This window comes from Trichomycterus rosablanca, chromosome 14, assembly GCF_030014385.1.
Source record: "Trichomycterus rosablanca isolate fTriRos1 chromosome 14, fTriRos1.hap1, whole genome shotgun sequence".
NCBI lineage: Eukaryota > Metazoa > Chordata > Actinopteri > Siluriformes > Trichomycteridae > Trichomycterus > Trichomycterus rosablanca.
Genome location: NC_086001.1, coordinates 14625504 through 14641047, shown reverse-complemented (window position 1 = coordinate 14641047; position 15544 = coordinate 14625504). Strand labels below are relative to the sequence as shown.

General features: G+C 39.4%; 1 protein-coding gene across 1 annotated transcript in view; it reads left to right on the top strand.

Moving 5' to 3' along the window:
* LOC134326693 (adhesion G protein-coupled receptor L3-like) overlaps positions 1-15544 on the top strand; it is a 537600-nt gene that overhangs the window by 223972 nt on the left and 298084 nt on the right. Inside the window, exon 4 of the mRNA XM_063008876.1 lies at positions 13535-13748. Within this exon, the coding sequence (XP_062864946.1) occupies positions 13535-13748 (214 nt within the window). The remainder of the gene's footprint in view (positions 1-13534; positions 13749-15544) is intronic.

Sequence of the window (15544 nt, the reverse complement as noted above, 5' to 3'; positions counted from 1 at the left end):
TCGAAAGTGAGACCCTAGGCAGAGGCCTTGAATGACAAAAAGTAAAGTCTTTTTTATTTTATTTGCTTTGATTTTATTTGACTCGATGCTGTTTCTGTTTCTATAATAATAATTAAAAAGACTCCAGTGGCTCCAGTTGAATATCAGTGCCACCAATTGATTATCAGGCAGATGTGACTTTCTCACTCTAACCCCATTACATATCCTAATCCTGGTATCTTTCCATCCTATTAAAATGCCTGAATCAACTAGCTGCCAGACACAAAAAAGGCAAAACAAAACTGTCACTGAATGCACTTCATTAAAAGGTGTGGTAACACCTTAATATACTCTTGATATACTTTAGACACTCCCTGGACGTCCTCTCACACACCTCTATTTACAGAATTCACAGGATTTGCTCTTGACTGACACTTTGGCGGTCAGCCATTGAGTTCAAATATGTCAACGAAAGGAATTAAAATAGCTGGTTTATTAATAAGTAATGAGTAAAGTAAGTAATAAGTAAATATGCTTGGCTTGTTTGATGGTCTGGCCATCAGAAGCTGTCATTCGAGTGTTGCTAATCAGTCAATCAACAGTTAGAAGGATCTCTTCTGCTGCTGTTTGGAAATTCAGTCGATTGCAGCTGATTAGCATCTCTTAGCTCGAGGGCCATGTTAAAAAACACAGTCACTCTAAAAGAGGACTGATTAACAAGGGTTGAACTTTTATTTATGTTCTAATAAATAGTGATATATTGGGAGTGGGGAAAAAATGATATTAATATTAGAATCAAATCAACATGTAAAAAAAGAAAGAAGTGTTTTCGATTGGCACTGTCTGTGTTATTGGGTACATAGACACTACAGTACTTTTTTTTTTATTATGCACATTTCTTATATTAACGTATTACTTATATGTTTCTGATCATCAAACTACTGTTAATATTGGACGCAGATAACTCAAGTAAACATAAAATATATTTTTTTAATGATTTTATCTATTAAAAAAAATAGGTGAAAGGTAATTACAGAAAAGAGAAATAATAAAAGGAAGTAGTTTTTGATTGGTCTAGTTTCAATCTTAACTCCAACCTTTTTTTTAAATGCATTTTCTCCCGAGTGCGTCCAACTTTTACCCAACTGCATTATGCTTCCTCTCTACTGGTGCTGACCCCTGTCCCGATTGAGGCAAGCGAAATGACACACGTCCCCTCCGACACATGCGCAGTACCTGACTGCATCTTTTCACCTGCACAAGGCGAGTTCATATGCAGATCAGCCTTGTGCATGGAGAGCCACACCCTGATCGGTGAATTATTCCTCTAATCTGTGCAGACGCCATCAATCAGCCAGCAGAGGTTGAAACTGCATCAGATATGAGGTCCCTATCTGGCTCCCTCCTGGATGAACAACAGCCAAACGTTGTTCATATAGCCGCCCAGCCCAGACGAATGGCAGAGCTGAGATTCGATACGATGTATTCGAAATCCCAGCTCTGTTGTGCTAGTGTATTTTACCGCTGCACCACCTGAGCGGCAACTCCATCCAGCATTTTAGTGAAACCTGGAAATTGATGCAAAAAAAGATGGAAAAATTAACAAATGCAAAATGTACAAACCTTAAATGTCGCTGAGGATTAAGTTTTATTTGTTTCAGTATTTATAAAAGAAAAAAAGTGTGATTAAATTCCTAGCAAAAATAATACAATTATATAGAAAACATTTTTTTAAATCACTATTAAAATGAATAAATAGCACAAATAAAACATTTATCAGACTGACTACACATGCACAACAACACTAGTCATAGCCATTCATATGGTATTTACAATTGCAAAAAAATTAAAATAAAATAAAAAGTGTAATTAAAGTTCAGAATTTTTATTTTATTTAATTGTGTTTATTTATTTATTAATTTTTTTTGTGTGGAAGCATCCTGTAAGATCTTGAATGGCTCTTGTGTAATTAGGACACCTTGATTCATGTGTTTATTAATCAACACCTCTGCATGACAGTGATCACAGTAGTGTGGGGTAAAACAGTGTTTATCATTCCTGTCTGCTAAGCATTAACTGGTGTACACACGCACACACACGCACACACACACACACACACACACACACACACACTGTCCATAAGGAGTGTTGTGAATGTAGTGATAAGCGCTACAATGTTTGCCACTTCTGTATGATGAGCTTCAGCTATCACACTCATATACACATACAGCTCACTCACTCATTCACGTTCAGCACTTCACAGTAAACACAGCGCTGAGCTGAGAAAAGACAGTGTTTACCCCGGTGGACTTATCAGCCTGAATTGTCAAACACGTACGGAAATGTACACTTGCACACAAGACAGGCTTCAGGTTCAAGGATGTGAAAAAATATTTGCATGCTTTAATTTGTTTTGCAGGTGTTGGCAATAGACACTGTAATAAGTTATAAAACTTTTAGCTTTAGCTGATTTAGTTAGCAGGGGTTCAAGCAAAGTGACATGAAGATGGAAAATGTGCCGCCTGCATTGGAGGCAAAACAACATTGCAATAAAAGTTTCATGTGCAACATTTCTACAGTTACATTTCATTTACACCAATCAGCCCTAACATTAAAAACTCTTTGTTTCTACACTCACTGTCCATGTTATCAGCTTCACTTTGTAGCTCTACAATTACTGACTGTAGTCCATCTGTTTCTCTACATACATTTTTAGCCTGCTTTCACCCTGTTCTTCAATAGTCAGGACCCCCACAGGACCACCACAGAGCAGGTATTATTTAGGTAGTGGATCATTCTCAGCACTGCAGTGACACTGACATGGTGGTGGTGTGTTAGTGTGTGTTGTGCTGGTGTGAGTGGATCAGACACAGCAGCGCTGCTGGAGTTTTTAAATGCTCTGTCCACTCACTGTCCACTGACACTCCTACTTAGTTGGTCCACCTTGTAGATGTAAATTCAGGGACGATCGCTCATCTATTGCTGCTGTTTGAGTTGGTCATCTTCTAGACCTTCATCAGTGGTCACAGGACGCTGCCCACGGGGTGCTGTTGGCTGGATATTTTTGGTTGATGGACTATTCTTAGTCCAGCAGTGACAGTGAGGTGATTAAAATCTTCAGCAGCACTGCTGTGTCTTATCCACTCATACCAGCACAACACACACTAACACACCACCACCATGTCAGTGTCACTGCAGTGCTGAGAATGATCCACCACCCAAATAATGCCTGCTCTGTGGTGGTCCTGTGGGGGTCCTGACCATTGAAGAACAGCATGGAAGGGGGCTAACAATGCATGCAGAGAAACAGATGGACTACAGTCAGTAATTGTAGAACTACAAAGTGCTTCTATATGGTAAGTGGAGCTGATAAAATGAACAGTGAGTGTAGAAACAAGAAGGTGGTTTTAATGTTATGGCTGATCAGTGAATACTTTATAATTATCTGTATTGGTAAACAAAAAACACTTAAAATCGAATTTTATACATTAAAATTTATGCACAAGTTCAGTTAAAAACAAGATGACCCATTTTTTAGCAGTTTCTTGGCAGAGGCAGACGGGTTTTCATTTAAATTGTTCTGGTATTTAATGAAGTCTAAGATGACGTGTACGCCAACAAGGCTTCTTAAGCCTTTGGAAAAAAAACAGCCTCACAACATCACAGACCCTTAACCATACTTTTTTTTTTAATTCAGTGTAGTCATCCTTCTTCTTCTGCCAAACCCACCTTAAGTATGTGTTGCCAAAAAGCTCAATCTTTATTCCGTCTGATCATTTGGCCATCAAGCATGGTTCCAAAATTCTAGTAGCATTTGATAAACTGTGTAAAAGTGCTTACGTTTGTGGTTAGATGACAGGAAAGGCTTCCAAATAATCTGTTGGCAGAAAGGTTGTGTCTGATGGACGTTTTGGAGACTTGGTGACCCCAAAATGCACTTCTTTTTTTCCCCTGTCTTACCATCCTCCTTATCATAGATGTGGAAGTCCTTAGGAAGGCCAACGGAGGGCTAGTTTTTCACAATTCTTTTTAATTAATAATTATAACTGTATATCTGGGTATTTTCAGGTTTAGCCATTCCCAAACTGGCCAGGACCCCCACAGGACCACTACAGAGCAGGTATTATTTAGGTGGTGGATCATTCTCAGCACTGCAGACCATTGAAGAACAGGGTGAAAGCAGGCTAAAAAAGTATGTAGAGAAACAGATGGACTACAGTCAGTAATTGTAGAACTTCAAAGTGCTTCTATATGGTAAGTGGAGCTGATAAAATGCACAGTGAGTGTAGAAACAAGGAGGTGGTTTTAATGTTTTGGCTGATCGGTGTATGTATATCTCAGCTACAGACTCCTGCAGCAACCCTGCTTTTTTAAGCATTCTTCAAACATTAAAAAAAGTAGAAATGAGAAACCACCCTTGACAGCAGATCTTGAGTTATATATGGCTTCCATATGTTGAATGTAGCCAGAGAGGATCCCATGCACTATTTCATATTTCCTCCTGTGGCCACTCACTGAAACTTATAACGCTTACTGGGTGTATTTCACCATCTTTCTGGATCCAGTTTAATTTGACAGTTTTATAATATGTTGCATTAAAAATGTTAAATTATTTTTCATGGTGGTCCCCTTACTGACTTGGCAGTGCGGCAGATTAACAGTGCAGATGGTGCACTGATTTTTTTTTTTTTTTTTAAGACTTTCTTAAGGTGAAGCTACCATTTGCAACACAGAAATGGCAGTCGGCCAAACCACGGGCATTAGTATAGACCCCCCCATTCACACTATATGAAACTATAACAGCCTCTTTTTTTCTGGGAAGGCTTTCCAGTGAGTGTTTATTAGAATTTGGGCCCTTTCAGTCAAAAGAGCATTTGTAGGCCAGGCACTGATGCTGAATGAGATCTATATTACAGACTTTTTCATTTCAATAGATGGATGAATGGATAGATGGATGAATGGATGGATGGATGGATGGATGAATGGATGGATGGATGGATGAATGGGTGGCTAGACAGATGGATGGATGGATAGATAGATAGATAGATAGATAGATAGATAGATAGATAGATAGATAGATGGATAGATGGATGGATGGATGGATGGATGGATGGATGGATGGATGAGCTAAAGTGTGGTGGAGGAAGGAAAATGGTCTCGAATGTGCCTGGAATTCAAGCACACCTAGCAGTTATGAACTGAAATGTCAGCTGGTAGCTTCGCTCTACATTGGCCAACATCGGTAATGCTCTTGTGATTGAACGCAATAACTCCCAGCAGTCATATTTTAAAAAGACTTACAGTAGAGAGGCTGATCAAGCATATTTCATACAGATACAGTGTATCACAAAAGTGAGTACACCCCTCACATTTCTGCAGATATTTAAGTATATCTTTTCATGGGACAACACTGACAAAATGACACTTTGACACAATGAAAAGTAGTCTGTGTGCAGCTTATATAACAGTGTAAATTTATTCTTCCCTCAAAATAACTCAATATACAGCCATTAATGTCTAAACCACCGGCAACAAAAGTGAGTACACCCCTAAGAGACTACACCCCTAAATGTCCAAATTGAGCACTGCTTGTCATTTTCCCTCCAAAACGTCATGTGATTTGTTAGTGTTACTAGGTCTCAGGTGTGCATAGGGGGCAGGTGTGTTCAATTTAGTAGTACAGCTCTCACACTCTCTCATACTGGTCACTGAAAGTTCCAACATGGCACCTCATGGCAAAGAACTCTCTGAGGATCTTAAAAGACGAATTGTTGCGCTACATGAAGATGGCCAAGGATACAAGAAGATTGCCAACACCCTGAAACTGAGCTGCAGCACAGTGGCCAAGATCATCCAGCGTTTTAAAAGAGCAGGGTCCACTCAGAACAGACCTCGCGTTGGTCGTCCAAAGAAGCTGAGTGCACGTGCTCAGCGTCACATCCAACTGCTGTCTTTGAAAGATAGGCGCAGGAGTGCTGTCAGCATTGCTGCAGAGATTGAAAAGGTGGGGGGTCAGCCTTTCAGTGCTCAGACCATACGCCGCACACTACATCAAATTGGTCTGCATGGCTGTCACCCCAGAAGGAAGCCTCTTCTGAAGTCTCTACACAAGAAAGCCCGCGAACAGTTTGCTGAAGACATGTCAACAAAGGACATGGATTACTGGAACCATGTCCTATGGTCTGATGAGACCAAGATTAATTTGTTTGGTACAGATGGTCTTAAGCATGTGTGGCGGCAATCAGGTGAGGAGTACAAAGATAAGTGTGTCATGCCTACAGTCAAGCATGGTGGTGGGAATGCCATGGTCTGGGGCTGCATGAGTGCAGCAGGTGTTGGGGAGTTACATTTCATTGAGGGACACATGAACTCCAATATGTACTGTGAAATACTGAAGCAGAGCATGATCCCCTCCCTCCGAAAACTGGGTCGCAGGGCAGTGTTCCAGCATGATAATGACCCCAAACACACCTCTAAGACGACCACTGCTTTATTGAAGAGGCTGAGGGTAAAGGTGATGGACTGGCCAAGCATGTCTCCAGACCTAAACCCAATAGAACATCTTTGGGGCATCCTCAAGCGGAAGGTGGAGGAGCGCAAAGTCTCGAATATCCGCCAGCTCCGTGATGTCGTCATGGAGGAGTGGAAAAGCATTCCAGTGGCAACCTGTCAAGCTCTGGTAAACTCCATGCCCAGGAGAGTTAAGGCAGTTCTGGGAAATAATGGTGGCCACACAAAATATTGACACTTCAGGAACTTTCACTAAGGGGTGTACTCACTTTTGTTGCCGGTGGTTTAGACATTAATGGCTGTATATTGAGTTATTTTGAGGGAAGAATAAATTTACACTGTTATATAAGCTGCACACAGACTACTTTTCATTGTGTCAAAGTGTCATTTTGTCAGTGTTGTCCCATGAAAAGATATACTTAAATATCTGCAGAAATGTGAGGGGTGTACTCACTTTTGTGATACACTGTATGTCACAATATAAAAACATAGTTTGTGGTGTGTTTAGTTCTAAGTGAATAATGTCCAAGTCCTTGGTCCTCTGTGTTTTGGACTATTTGAGCATGTTTTTGGAAGGACGGGGTTGTGGTGGGTTCAAACACTAACAGCATTCCTGATGATGTTTGTTTTAGTAAGCAGTTTAGGAACAGAGAGCAGATCTGCAGTACCATGGTTTACACCTGTCAGTTATGACACTATACAGACCAAGTGTTAAACACAGTCATAAATCTTTTGTAGTATATCCTTCAACACACACACACGCACACAAACACGCACACTTTGGCTCATAGAATATGTGGTCATGATGCCTTTTAAATGTCATTGCTAGTGGGGGTTAGAGAGAGGAGGACAATTGAGATTTTAACATTAAGAGCTGCTAAAATTTGTCATGATCACAAGAAAAGTGGTTTTCCACTTCTGAATCATCCAAACCCCTTTTATCTCGCTGATTATTACACACACAAACATAAACACAAATATTATAAGGAGCAAAGAACAATCAGGAAGCTTATTGTGGTTCTAAATCTCAGCGGTGCTATTAGACAGCCAGGCATTCTACTTAGATTGGTTATGTGGTGGTGGTGGGGATGTTCAAAGCCCTGCAATGGATCGTCCAGGCTATTTTTGCCCTGCACTCTAATCAAAATAAAGCAGTTGATGAACATGAATGAAATATAATACTCACTGATTTATTATTATTGTTTTATTCATTCATTTTATTTAATTTTTTTTATTTATTAATTTTATTTATTTATTTATTTTAAATATTATTTTATTTTATTTTTTATAATAGACTTTAGATAATATATACTTAATGAATGAATTTGTTGATAATTTAAAAAAGAATTTCAAAATAATACATTCATTTTAATACACATCATAACCATAAGCTTTGTGCTGACAATGTATCCTTTCTCATTTTTTAAAAACACCATCTTGATTATTACAAACACAAGTCCCAAAGCCAGCGTCTGTCACTGTATGGTGTTTGGGTAACATGCATCTGCAAATGCTACAGTGTCAAATAGGGACATACAAATTTTAGAGTAACGTTTGCTGCCATGTAGACTCCGTTTAATCATGGATGTACCTTTTTGTTTCAGCAAGACAAAAGAGCTCTAATTAAAAACAATATACGACTCTGCAGAGCACGGAGACCATAATGTATTGAACATATTGTCCAGACTTAATTGAAACGTTAAATATCTTGTCCTTGTATTGATTTCAACTGAATACAGGTCAGAAAGGATTTGCAAATAATTGCTGTCTTTTATGTACATTTTCCTACTGTCCCAACTTTTATAAAATGTGTTAGTGCTGTAAGTCTGCTGGCAATGTTTAAATCTTTAAACGCAACCCCCACCCCCCAAACAAACCAAATATAATTAATTGAACTGCTTTAATTTTGTTACAGTGTATCAGAGTATATACACCGAACAGCCATAACATTAAAACCACCTCGTTTTTACACACACTGTACATTTTATCAGCTCCACTTACCATATAGAAGCACTTTGTAGTTCTACAATTACTGACTGTAGTCCATCTCTTTCTCTACATACTTTTTTAACCTGCTTTCACCCTTTTCTTCAATTGTCAGGACCACTACAAAGTAGGTATTATTTAGGTGGTGGATCATTCTCAGCACTGCAGTGACAATGACATGGTGGTGGTGTGTTGCGCTGGTGGAGTGAGTGGAGTTTTTAAATACTCTGTCCACTCAATGTCCACTCTATTAGACACTCCTATCTAGTTGGTCCACCTTGTAGATGTAAAGTAAGAGATGATCGCTCATCTATTGCTGCTGTTTCAGTTGGTCATCTTCTAGACCTTCATCAGTGGTCACAGGACGCTGCACATGGGGCGCTGTTGGCTGGATATATTTTTGGTTGGTGGACTATTCTCAGTCCAGCAGTGACAGTGAGATGTACCAGCACAAAACACACTAACACACCACCACCATGTCAGTGTCACTACAGTTTTGAGAATGATTCACCACCCTAATAATACCTACTCAATAGTGGTCCTGTGGGGGTCCTGACTATTGCAGAACAGCATGAAAGGGGGCTAACAAAGCATGCAGTGAAACAGATGGACTACAGTCAGTAATTGTAGAACTGAGAACCTTTAAAGAAATTAGACGCTTCACCAAGACAACAACTCTAACTATATAACTAAAACAATTTGACTGGTTTCTTAAAAAGGTGCTTGCATGGTCTAGCTAATAGTGTTGGTAGCTGTTAAAAATTGAAAGTCCATTCGAGGGACCCTTTTAACCTTTGGGAATTTGTTTTGTTAAAATTAAACAGGCCAAAATTAAACTTATTTATTGTAACATGTAACTTTTAATGCTTATAAGTACTTTTTTGTTTGCATTTATTTATTGGTTAAATTGTATTGTTATATTTTTTACTATGCAGTATATCCCAGTATTTTATGGCTCTACAGTAAATCATTTATTATGTGATGATAGTTACTAAATCCTTTAGGGGTAGGTCGAGCTGTTAAATTTATTCTGATCCACAACCTGAGCATTAACAATCCCCTGATTACACAGAACCGGCTAAATTCCCCTGTTCACCCAATTTTAAATGTGTCGCTCACCCAGTCCTGCCTCCTGCTTTTGGATTTTGCAGAACCACCTCATATAAAGGCTTGCTTGTCCTCCACTGTGCTGTGTTACTTTGATAGATGTAGATTTAAAAACGAAGCCTTGAACTGCAAAAGGAGTCTTCCAGTGGGCTGAGCATCTACACCGAGTCATTGTCGAATTTTCAGTGCCTGTGAAGTGCCGGTGTCGAATATCGATCTGTAGGAGACGCGAGTCGTTCACACCAGGCACATGTACGAGCCCGGATTTGTTGGTGAAAATGAACACTGGGAATAGAGATGGGAGCTTGTGATGCCACCTTCCTCTTGGTCTTCATGCTGCATTTAGCTTGTCGGCAATTAATTTCACTTAGAATGTTAATTTCGCTGCTGAAAATCATTCTGAAGTAAATCGGGAGGTAATCCATGTCTGAATGCACCACTGAGGTGAAGTTTTGGAGGATATTAAAATGGGATTTAATTTCGGAGGGGGTTAAAACTATAATCTCCACCAGCGAATGTAAACAAGTGTGTAATATAATGATTCCCGGTGCGTCAGTGAAGTGATTGTGGCTCCGGATTAAAATGAATCTTCACTTCTGTTTGTTGGAATCTCTGTTCAGATAGATTTACACTATAATACTAAAAGAATAAACAATAAACTCGAGGGTCTGATCTAAATTTGCACTCTCACTGTTACTACACCTATATACAGGGGCTGGACAAAATAACTGAAACACCTGTCATTTTAGTGTGGGAGGTTTCATGGCTAAATTGGACCAGTCTGGTGGCCAATCTTCATTAACTGCACATTGCACCAGTAAGAGCAGAGTGTGAAGGTTCAATTAGCAGGGTAAGAGCACAGTTTTGCTCAAGATATTGCAATGCACACAACATTATGGGTGACATACCAGAGTTCAAAAGAGGACAAATTGTTGGTGCATGTCTTGCTGGCGCATCTGTGACCAAGACATCTTGTGATGTATCAAGAGCCACGGTATCCAGGGTAATGTTAGCATACCACCAAGAAGGACAAACCACATCCAACAGGATTAACTGTGGACGCAAGAGGAAGCTGTCTGAAAGGGATGTTCGGGTGCTAACCCGGATTGTATCCAAAAAACATAAAACCACGGCTGCCCAAATCACGGCAGAATTAAATGTGCACCTCAACTCTCCTGTTTCCACCAGAACTGTCCGTCGGGAGCTCCACAGGGTCAATATACACGGCCGGGCTGCTATAGCCAAACCTTTGGTCACTCGTGCCAATGCCAAACGTCGGTTTAAATGGTGCAAGGAGCGCAAATCTTGGGCTGTGGACAATGTGAAACATGTATTGTTCTCTGATGAGTCCACCTTTACTGTTTTCCCCACATCCGGGAGAGTTACGGTGTGGAGAAGCCCCAAAGAAGCGTACCACCCAGACTGTTGCATGCCCAGAGTGAAGCATGGGGGTGGATCAGTGATGGTTTGGGCTGCCATATCATGGCATTCCCTTGGCCCAATACTTGTGCTAGATGGGCGCGTCACTGCCAAGGACTACCGAACCATTCCTGAGGACCATGTGCATCCAATGGCGGTGCCGTGTATCAGGATGACAATGCACCAATACACACAGCAAGACTGGTGAAAGATTGGTTTGATGAACATGAAAGTGAAGTTGAACATCTCCCATGGCCTGCACAGTCACCAGATCTAAATATTATTGAGCCACTTTGGGGTGTTTTGGAGAAGCGAGTCAGGAAACGTTTTCCTCCACCAGCATCACGTAGTGACCTGGCCACTATCCTGCAAGAAGAATGGCTTAAAATCCCTCTGACCACTGTGCAGGACTTGTATATGTCATTTCCAAGACGAACTGACGCTGTATTGGCCACAAAAGGAGGCCCTACACCATACTAATAAATTATTGTGGTCTAAAACCAGGTGTTTCAGTTATTTTGTCCAACCCCTGTATACCTATATCCAAAGTAATCTGTTATGTGTAATGTAGTGAGTAGTAAATGGTGAGATGCAACAATTTGGTTGTGCTTTTTTTTTATAGAAATTAGAGACTATAATAACATTCTTCCTTTTCCTGAACAATGTGTGTTAAGCTTGTAGTAAAATCTGTTATCAGTCGATGTTATATCAGTTTTTAGCTCCCAGGGTCCTGTTGGCTTTTTATTTTTGGTTGGAGCACTTTTCTCCTCCCAGCACTAGCACTGAAGTGTTTACAAACCCCAACAACACTGCTGCAACACTGCTGCACCTGCTGTACTCACACAACTACAACACACTTGGTCAGTGGGGGTCCTACTTTGAATTAATAAATGTGGTACAGGGGGGTTAAGTATACAGAGCAACAAATGTTAAGCTACAGTCTGTTGTGTTCTCACTATGTGTAGTTTTTAAAATGATCAGTACATGTTTTTGTCACATTTTAACATATTATTATTATTATTACTGGTTTTACTATTATTGTTATTATTACTATTATAGTTATTGCTATTACTATTGTTAATGGTGTTACTATTATTGTTATTATTATTATTTTTATTATTACTATTATAGTTATTACTATTACTATTTTTAATGGTGTTGCTATTATTGCTATTATTATTATTATTATTATTGGTTTTACTATTATTATTATTAATGGTGTTACTATTATTGCTATTATTATTATTTTTTTAAGTAATTTTTATTTATATATTAAATAATATTTTAAAACTGGTAATACGTATAATGGCAAAAACATACAACTGGGACATGGTTGATTTTTTTTTTGTTGTTATTTTTGTATTATTTATTTATTAATTTTTCTTTCATTGTGGATCAAACCAGCCTTTTTTGATGTACGTGAATGATGTCATGAGCGCTAAATGAACCTTTCACTGTTCGGGTTGCTTAAGTGGAGAATGCACTAAATAGAACCTAAAAGCCTGGAGCATCTGGAAATACTTTGTATTAAGAAAAGCTCTCTGATTTCTTGGTCTGGATTCTCTAATCTCATCAATCGTTATAGAAGAAGACTCAGTTATGTTATGTTAGCAAAATGAGGTTGCACAAAGCACTCAAATGTGAGGCGGTGCTGTCTGCTGTGCTTTGTCAAATCAGGTTAGCAATACCTAAAATCTGTGTAGATCCTTCTCGGGAACATCGTTTTTATCATAGACGTTACAGACTGTACTGTTGAGGTGCTCGTTGCACATTTTATTATTACAAATCTCATTTCAAAAGAGGTTGGGACATTTTGTAATATGCAGTAAAAAGAGAAATCTGTGATTTGTTCATTCTCTTGAATCTTTATTTCACTGATTTATGTACAAAGAATAGATTAACAATGTTTCCACTGATCAACATAACTGTAATTTCTAAATATAAACAAATGCAGAATTTGAAAAAGGGACAAAATAAGGGTGAAAGTTTATAGTATATTTGTCACACCATATATTATATTTGAGACATTACACAATAAGCAGATGAATTGGTAACGTATCGTGATTGGGTATTTAAAACGGATCCACCAAAGACTCAGTCCTTGCAAGCAAAGATGGGTCATAGCTCACCACATTGTGCCATGAGAGAATTGTCAAACAGTTAACAATCATCATCTACAGTGCATAATATAATGGAAAAACTCAGGGAATCTAAAGACATGTCATGGAATAGGCAAGGCCAGAAACCACTAAGAAAATCTCATGCCACTGTGATAAATATAGCCACATGGGCTTGGAAGCACATGGGCTTGGAAAACTGTTGTGACTTATCACAGTCCACCACTGCATGGTGTATGTGTACCATCTTCAGTTTTTCTATCATTAATTAGAACACCATTTGGCCAAACTAAAAACCATTCATCTAATTGCATGTTGGCTGATATGGGCTGATATATTTTAATCATGCGCTACTATTAATAGTATTAGGAAATTCTGACTAGTACTGACCGGTTTACCATTCTTTCTGTGTCCAGCATTTAGCCGAGCCCCGGTGCCCATGGCTGTGGTGAGAAGAGAACTGTCATGTGAGAGTTACTCCATCGAGCTACGCTGTCCCGGCACCGATGTCATTATGATCGAGAGCGCCAACTACGGCCGTACAGACGACAAGATCTGCGACGCTGATCCTGCACAGATGGAGAACACGCGTTGCTACCTTCCAGATGCATACAAGATCATGAGCCAGAGGTAACCCGAATATACATGTTATACCCAAACCCACATGCCGGGTTCAGGTTGCAAAAGGAAGTTGAGCTGTTATGCACATTGGAGGGATATTTCTTCATGACATGACATCTAAATATTGTTGTTAGTAGTAGTGGTAGTATTGAAGAAAAGCTGTACAGTATTTAAGACAAGACTATGTGAGCTTTTGTGGCGTAATAGTGCCGCCCTGCTGGTAACAGCAGTGCCTGAATCTTGTTCTGTGGCAGTAGGTGCATGTTACATCAACCTAGCCTTAGGGGTGACATATATAAAGCCTGGATAAATAGGAGTATTGCATCAGGAAAGGCATCCGGCATAATAAACTGTGGCATAGCCACAGACCAGTCAGAGTACACAGGGCATCGGAACTGGACCACGGATCAATGGAGGAAGGTAACCAGCTCTGATGAATCATGGTTTCTCAATCCAATCGAGCATCTGTGGGATGTGCTGGACAAACAAGTCCGATCCATGGAGGCGCCACCTCACAACTTACAGGAGCTAAAGGATCTGCTGCTAACATCTTGGTGCCAGATACCACAGCACACCTTCAGTGGTCTAGTGGAGTCCATGCCTCGATAGGTCAGGGCTGTTTTGGCAGCAAAAGGGGGACCAACACAATATTAGGAAGGTGTTCATAATGATATGCCTAATTATATATGAATCATCAGGAATCATTAGGAATCATCAGGAATCAAGTCTTTGAATCATTATTATTTTTGTACTCTGCCGATCTGCTACATCTTTTTGAGTCAGTCTTCCAAACACAATTTGAAGCCATGTTGATGTCAGATGTCATTTCATTTACAAATATTAGGAATTATTACGTGGTACCCCTGCCAGGCGTCTGAGCACACGCTGTGTTTGCTTATTATCTGTTAGAACTACATCTTTATGGAAGTTGTATTGTTTTATTTACTGTAAATGAACGGATTAAGGACAGGAAGAGTGCTTATACAAACTGTTTCCTCTACAGTAACCACACCAGTGCTGTGTTCAAATATTGACCTCAACTTGACCGAAAATAAATGGCCTACTGTCAAGATTGGCTCTTGGACATGATAGTTATTGATATTAGTCTTAAGTTTCAGTGTCTCATTTGTTTAAATGTAGAGATGCAGCAGCTGGAGGGGGAAACAGCGGTGCACCCCGTCCAACCAGAATCGCTACAAAATCCCCTAGAAATGTAAATAATTTAGAAATCTATTAAATTACAGCATAAAATATCCAACTAATATCAAAAAGTTATTGTGTTTAAATGTTGACCCTAACTTGAACTTAAGTGAATAAATGACCTGCTTTTTAGATTAGCTCTAGGAAATGATCATTATTGATATTAGTTAGATATTTTATGCTATAATTCAATAGCTTTTTAAAGATATTAACATCTCTAGGGGATTCTGCAGCTTTCCCGGGTGGAAGGGTGCACCACTGTTTCCACCTCCAGCTGCTGTCATTTATTATAGATTGCTTCTCTACATCTAAACAAATGAGACACTGAAACTTGAGACTGTAGGAACGTTAAGTCTGATTTATATCGAGCAAACTAATCCGACATTACCCACTGGATACTTTCAGATCAATTTGGCCAACTAAGACGCATGAAAAGCAGATTAAGCAGCAACCAGATTATCAGCAGTGATGCATGCTGGTTAATAAGACTCAGCTGGATTCCTCATGGTCTTACACTATTATTATTAAACGGAGTTTTAACTCGAGCATTTAGAGGCATTAAGCTTCGTCTGAGCAAGTAGAAACCAAGCTTTTTGTTGTCGCCC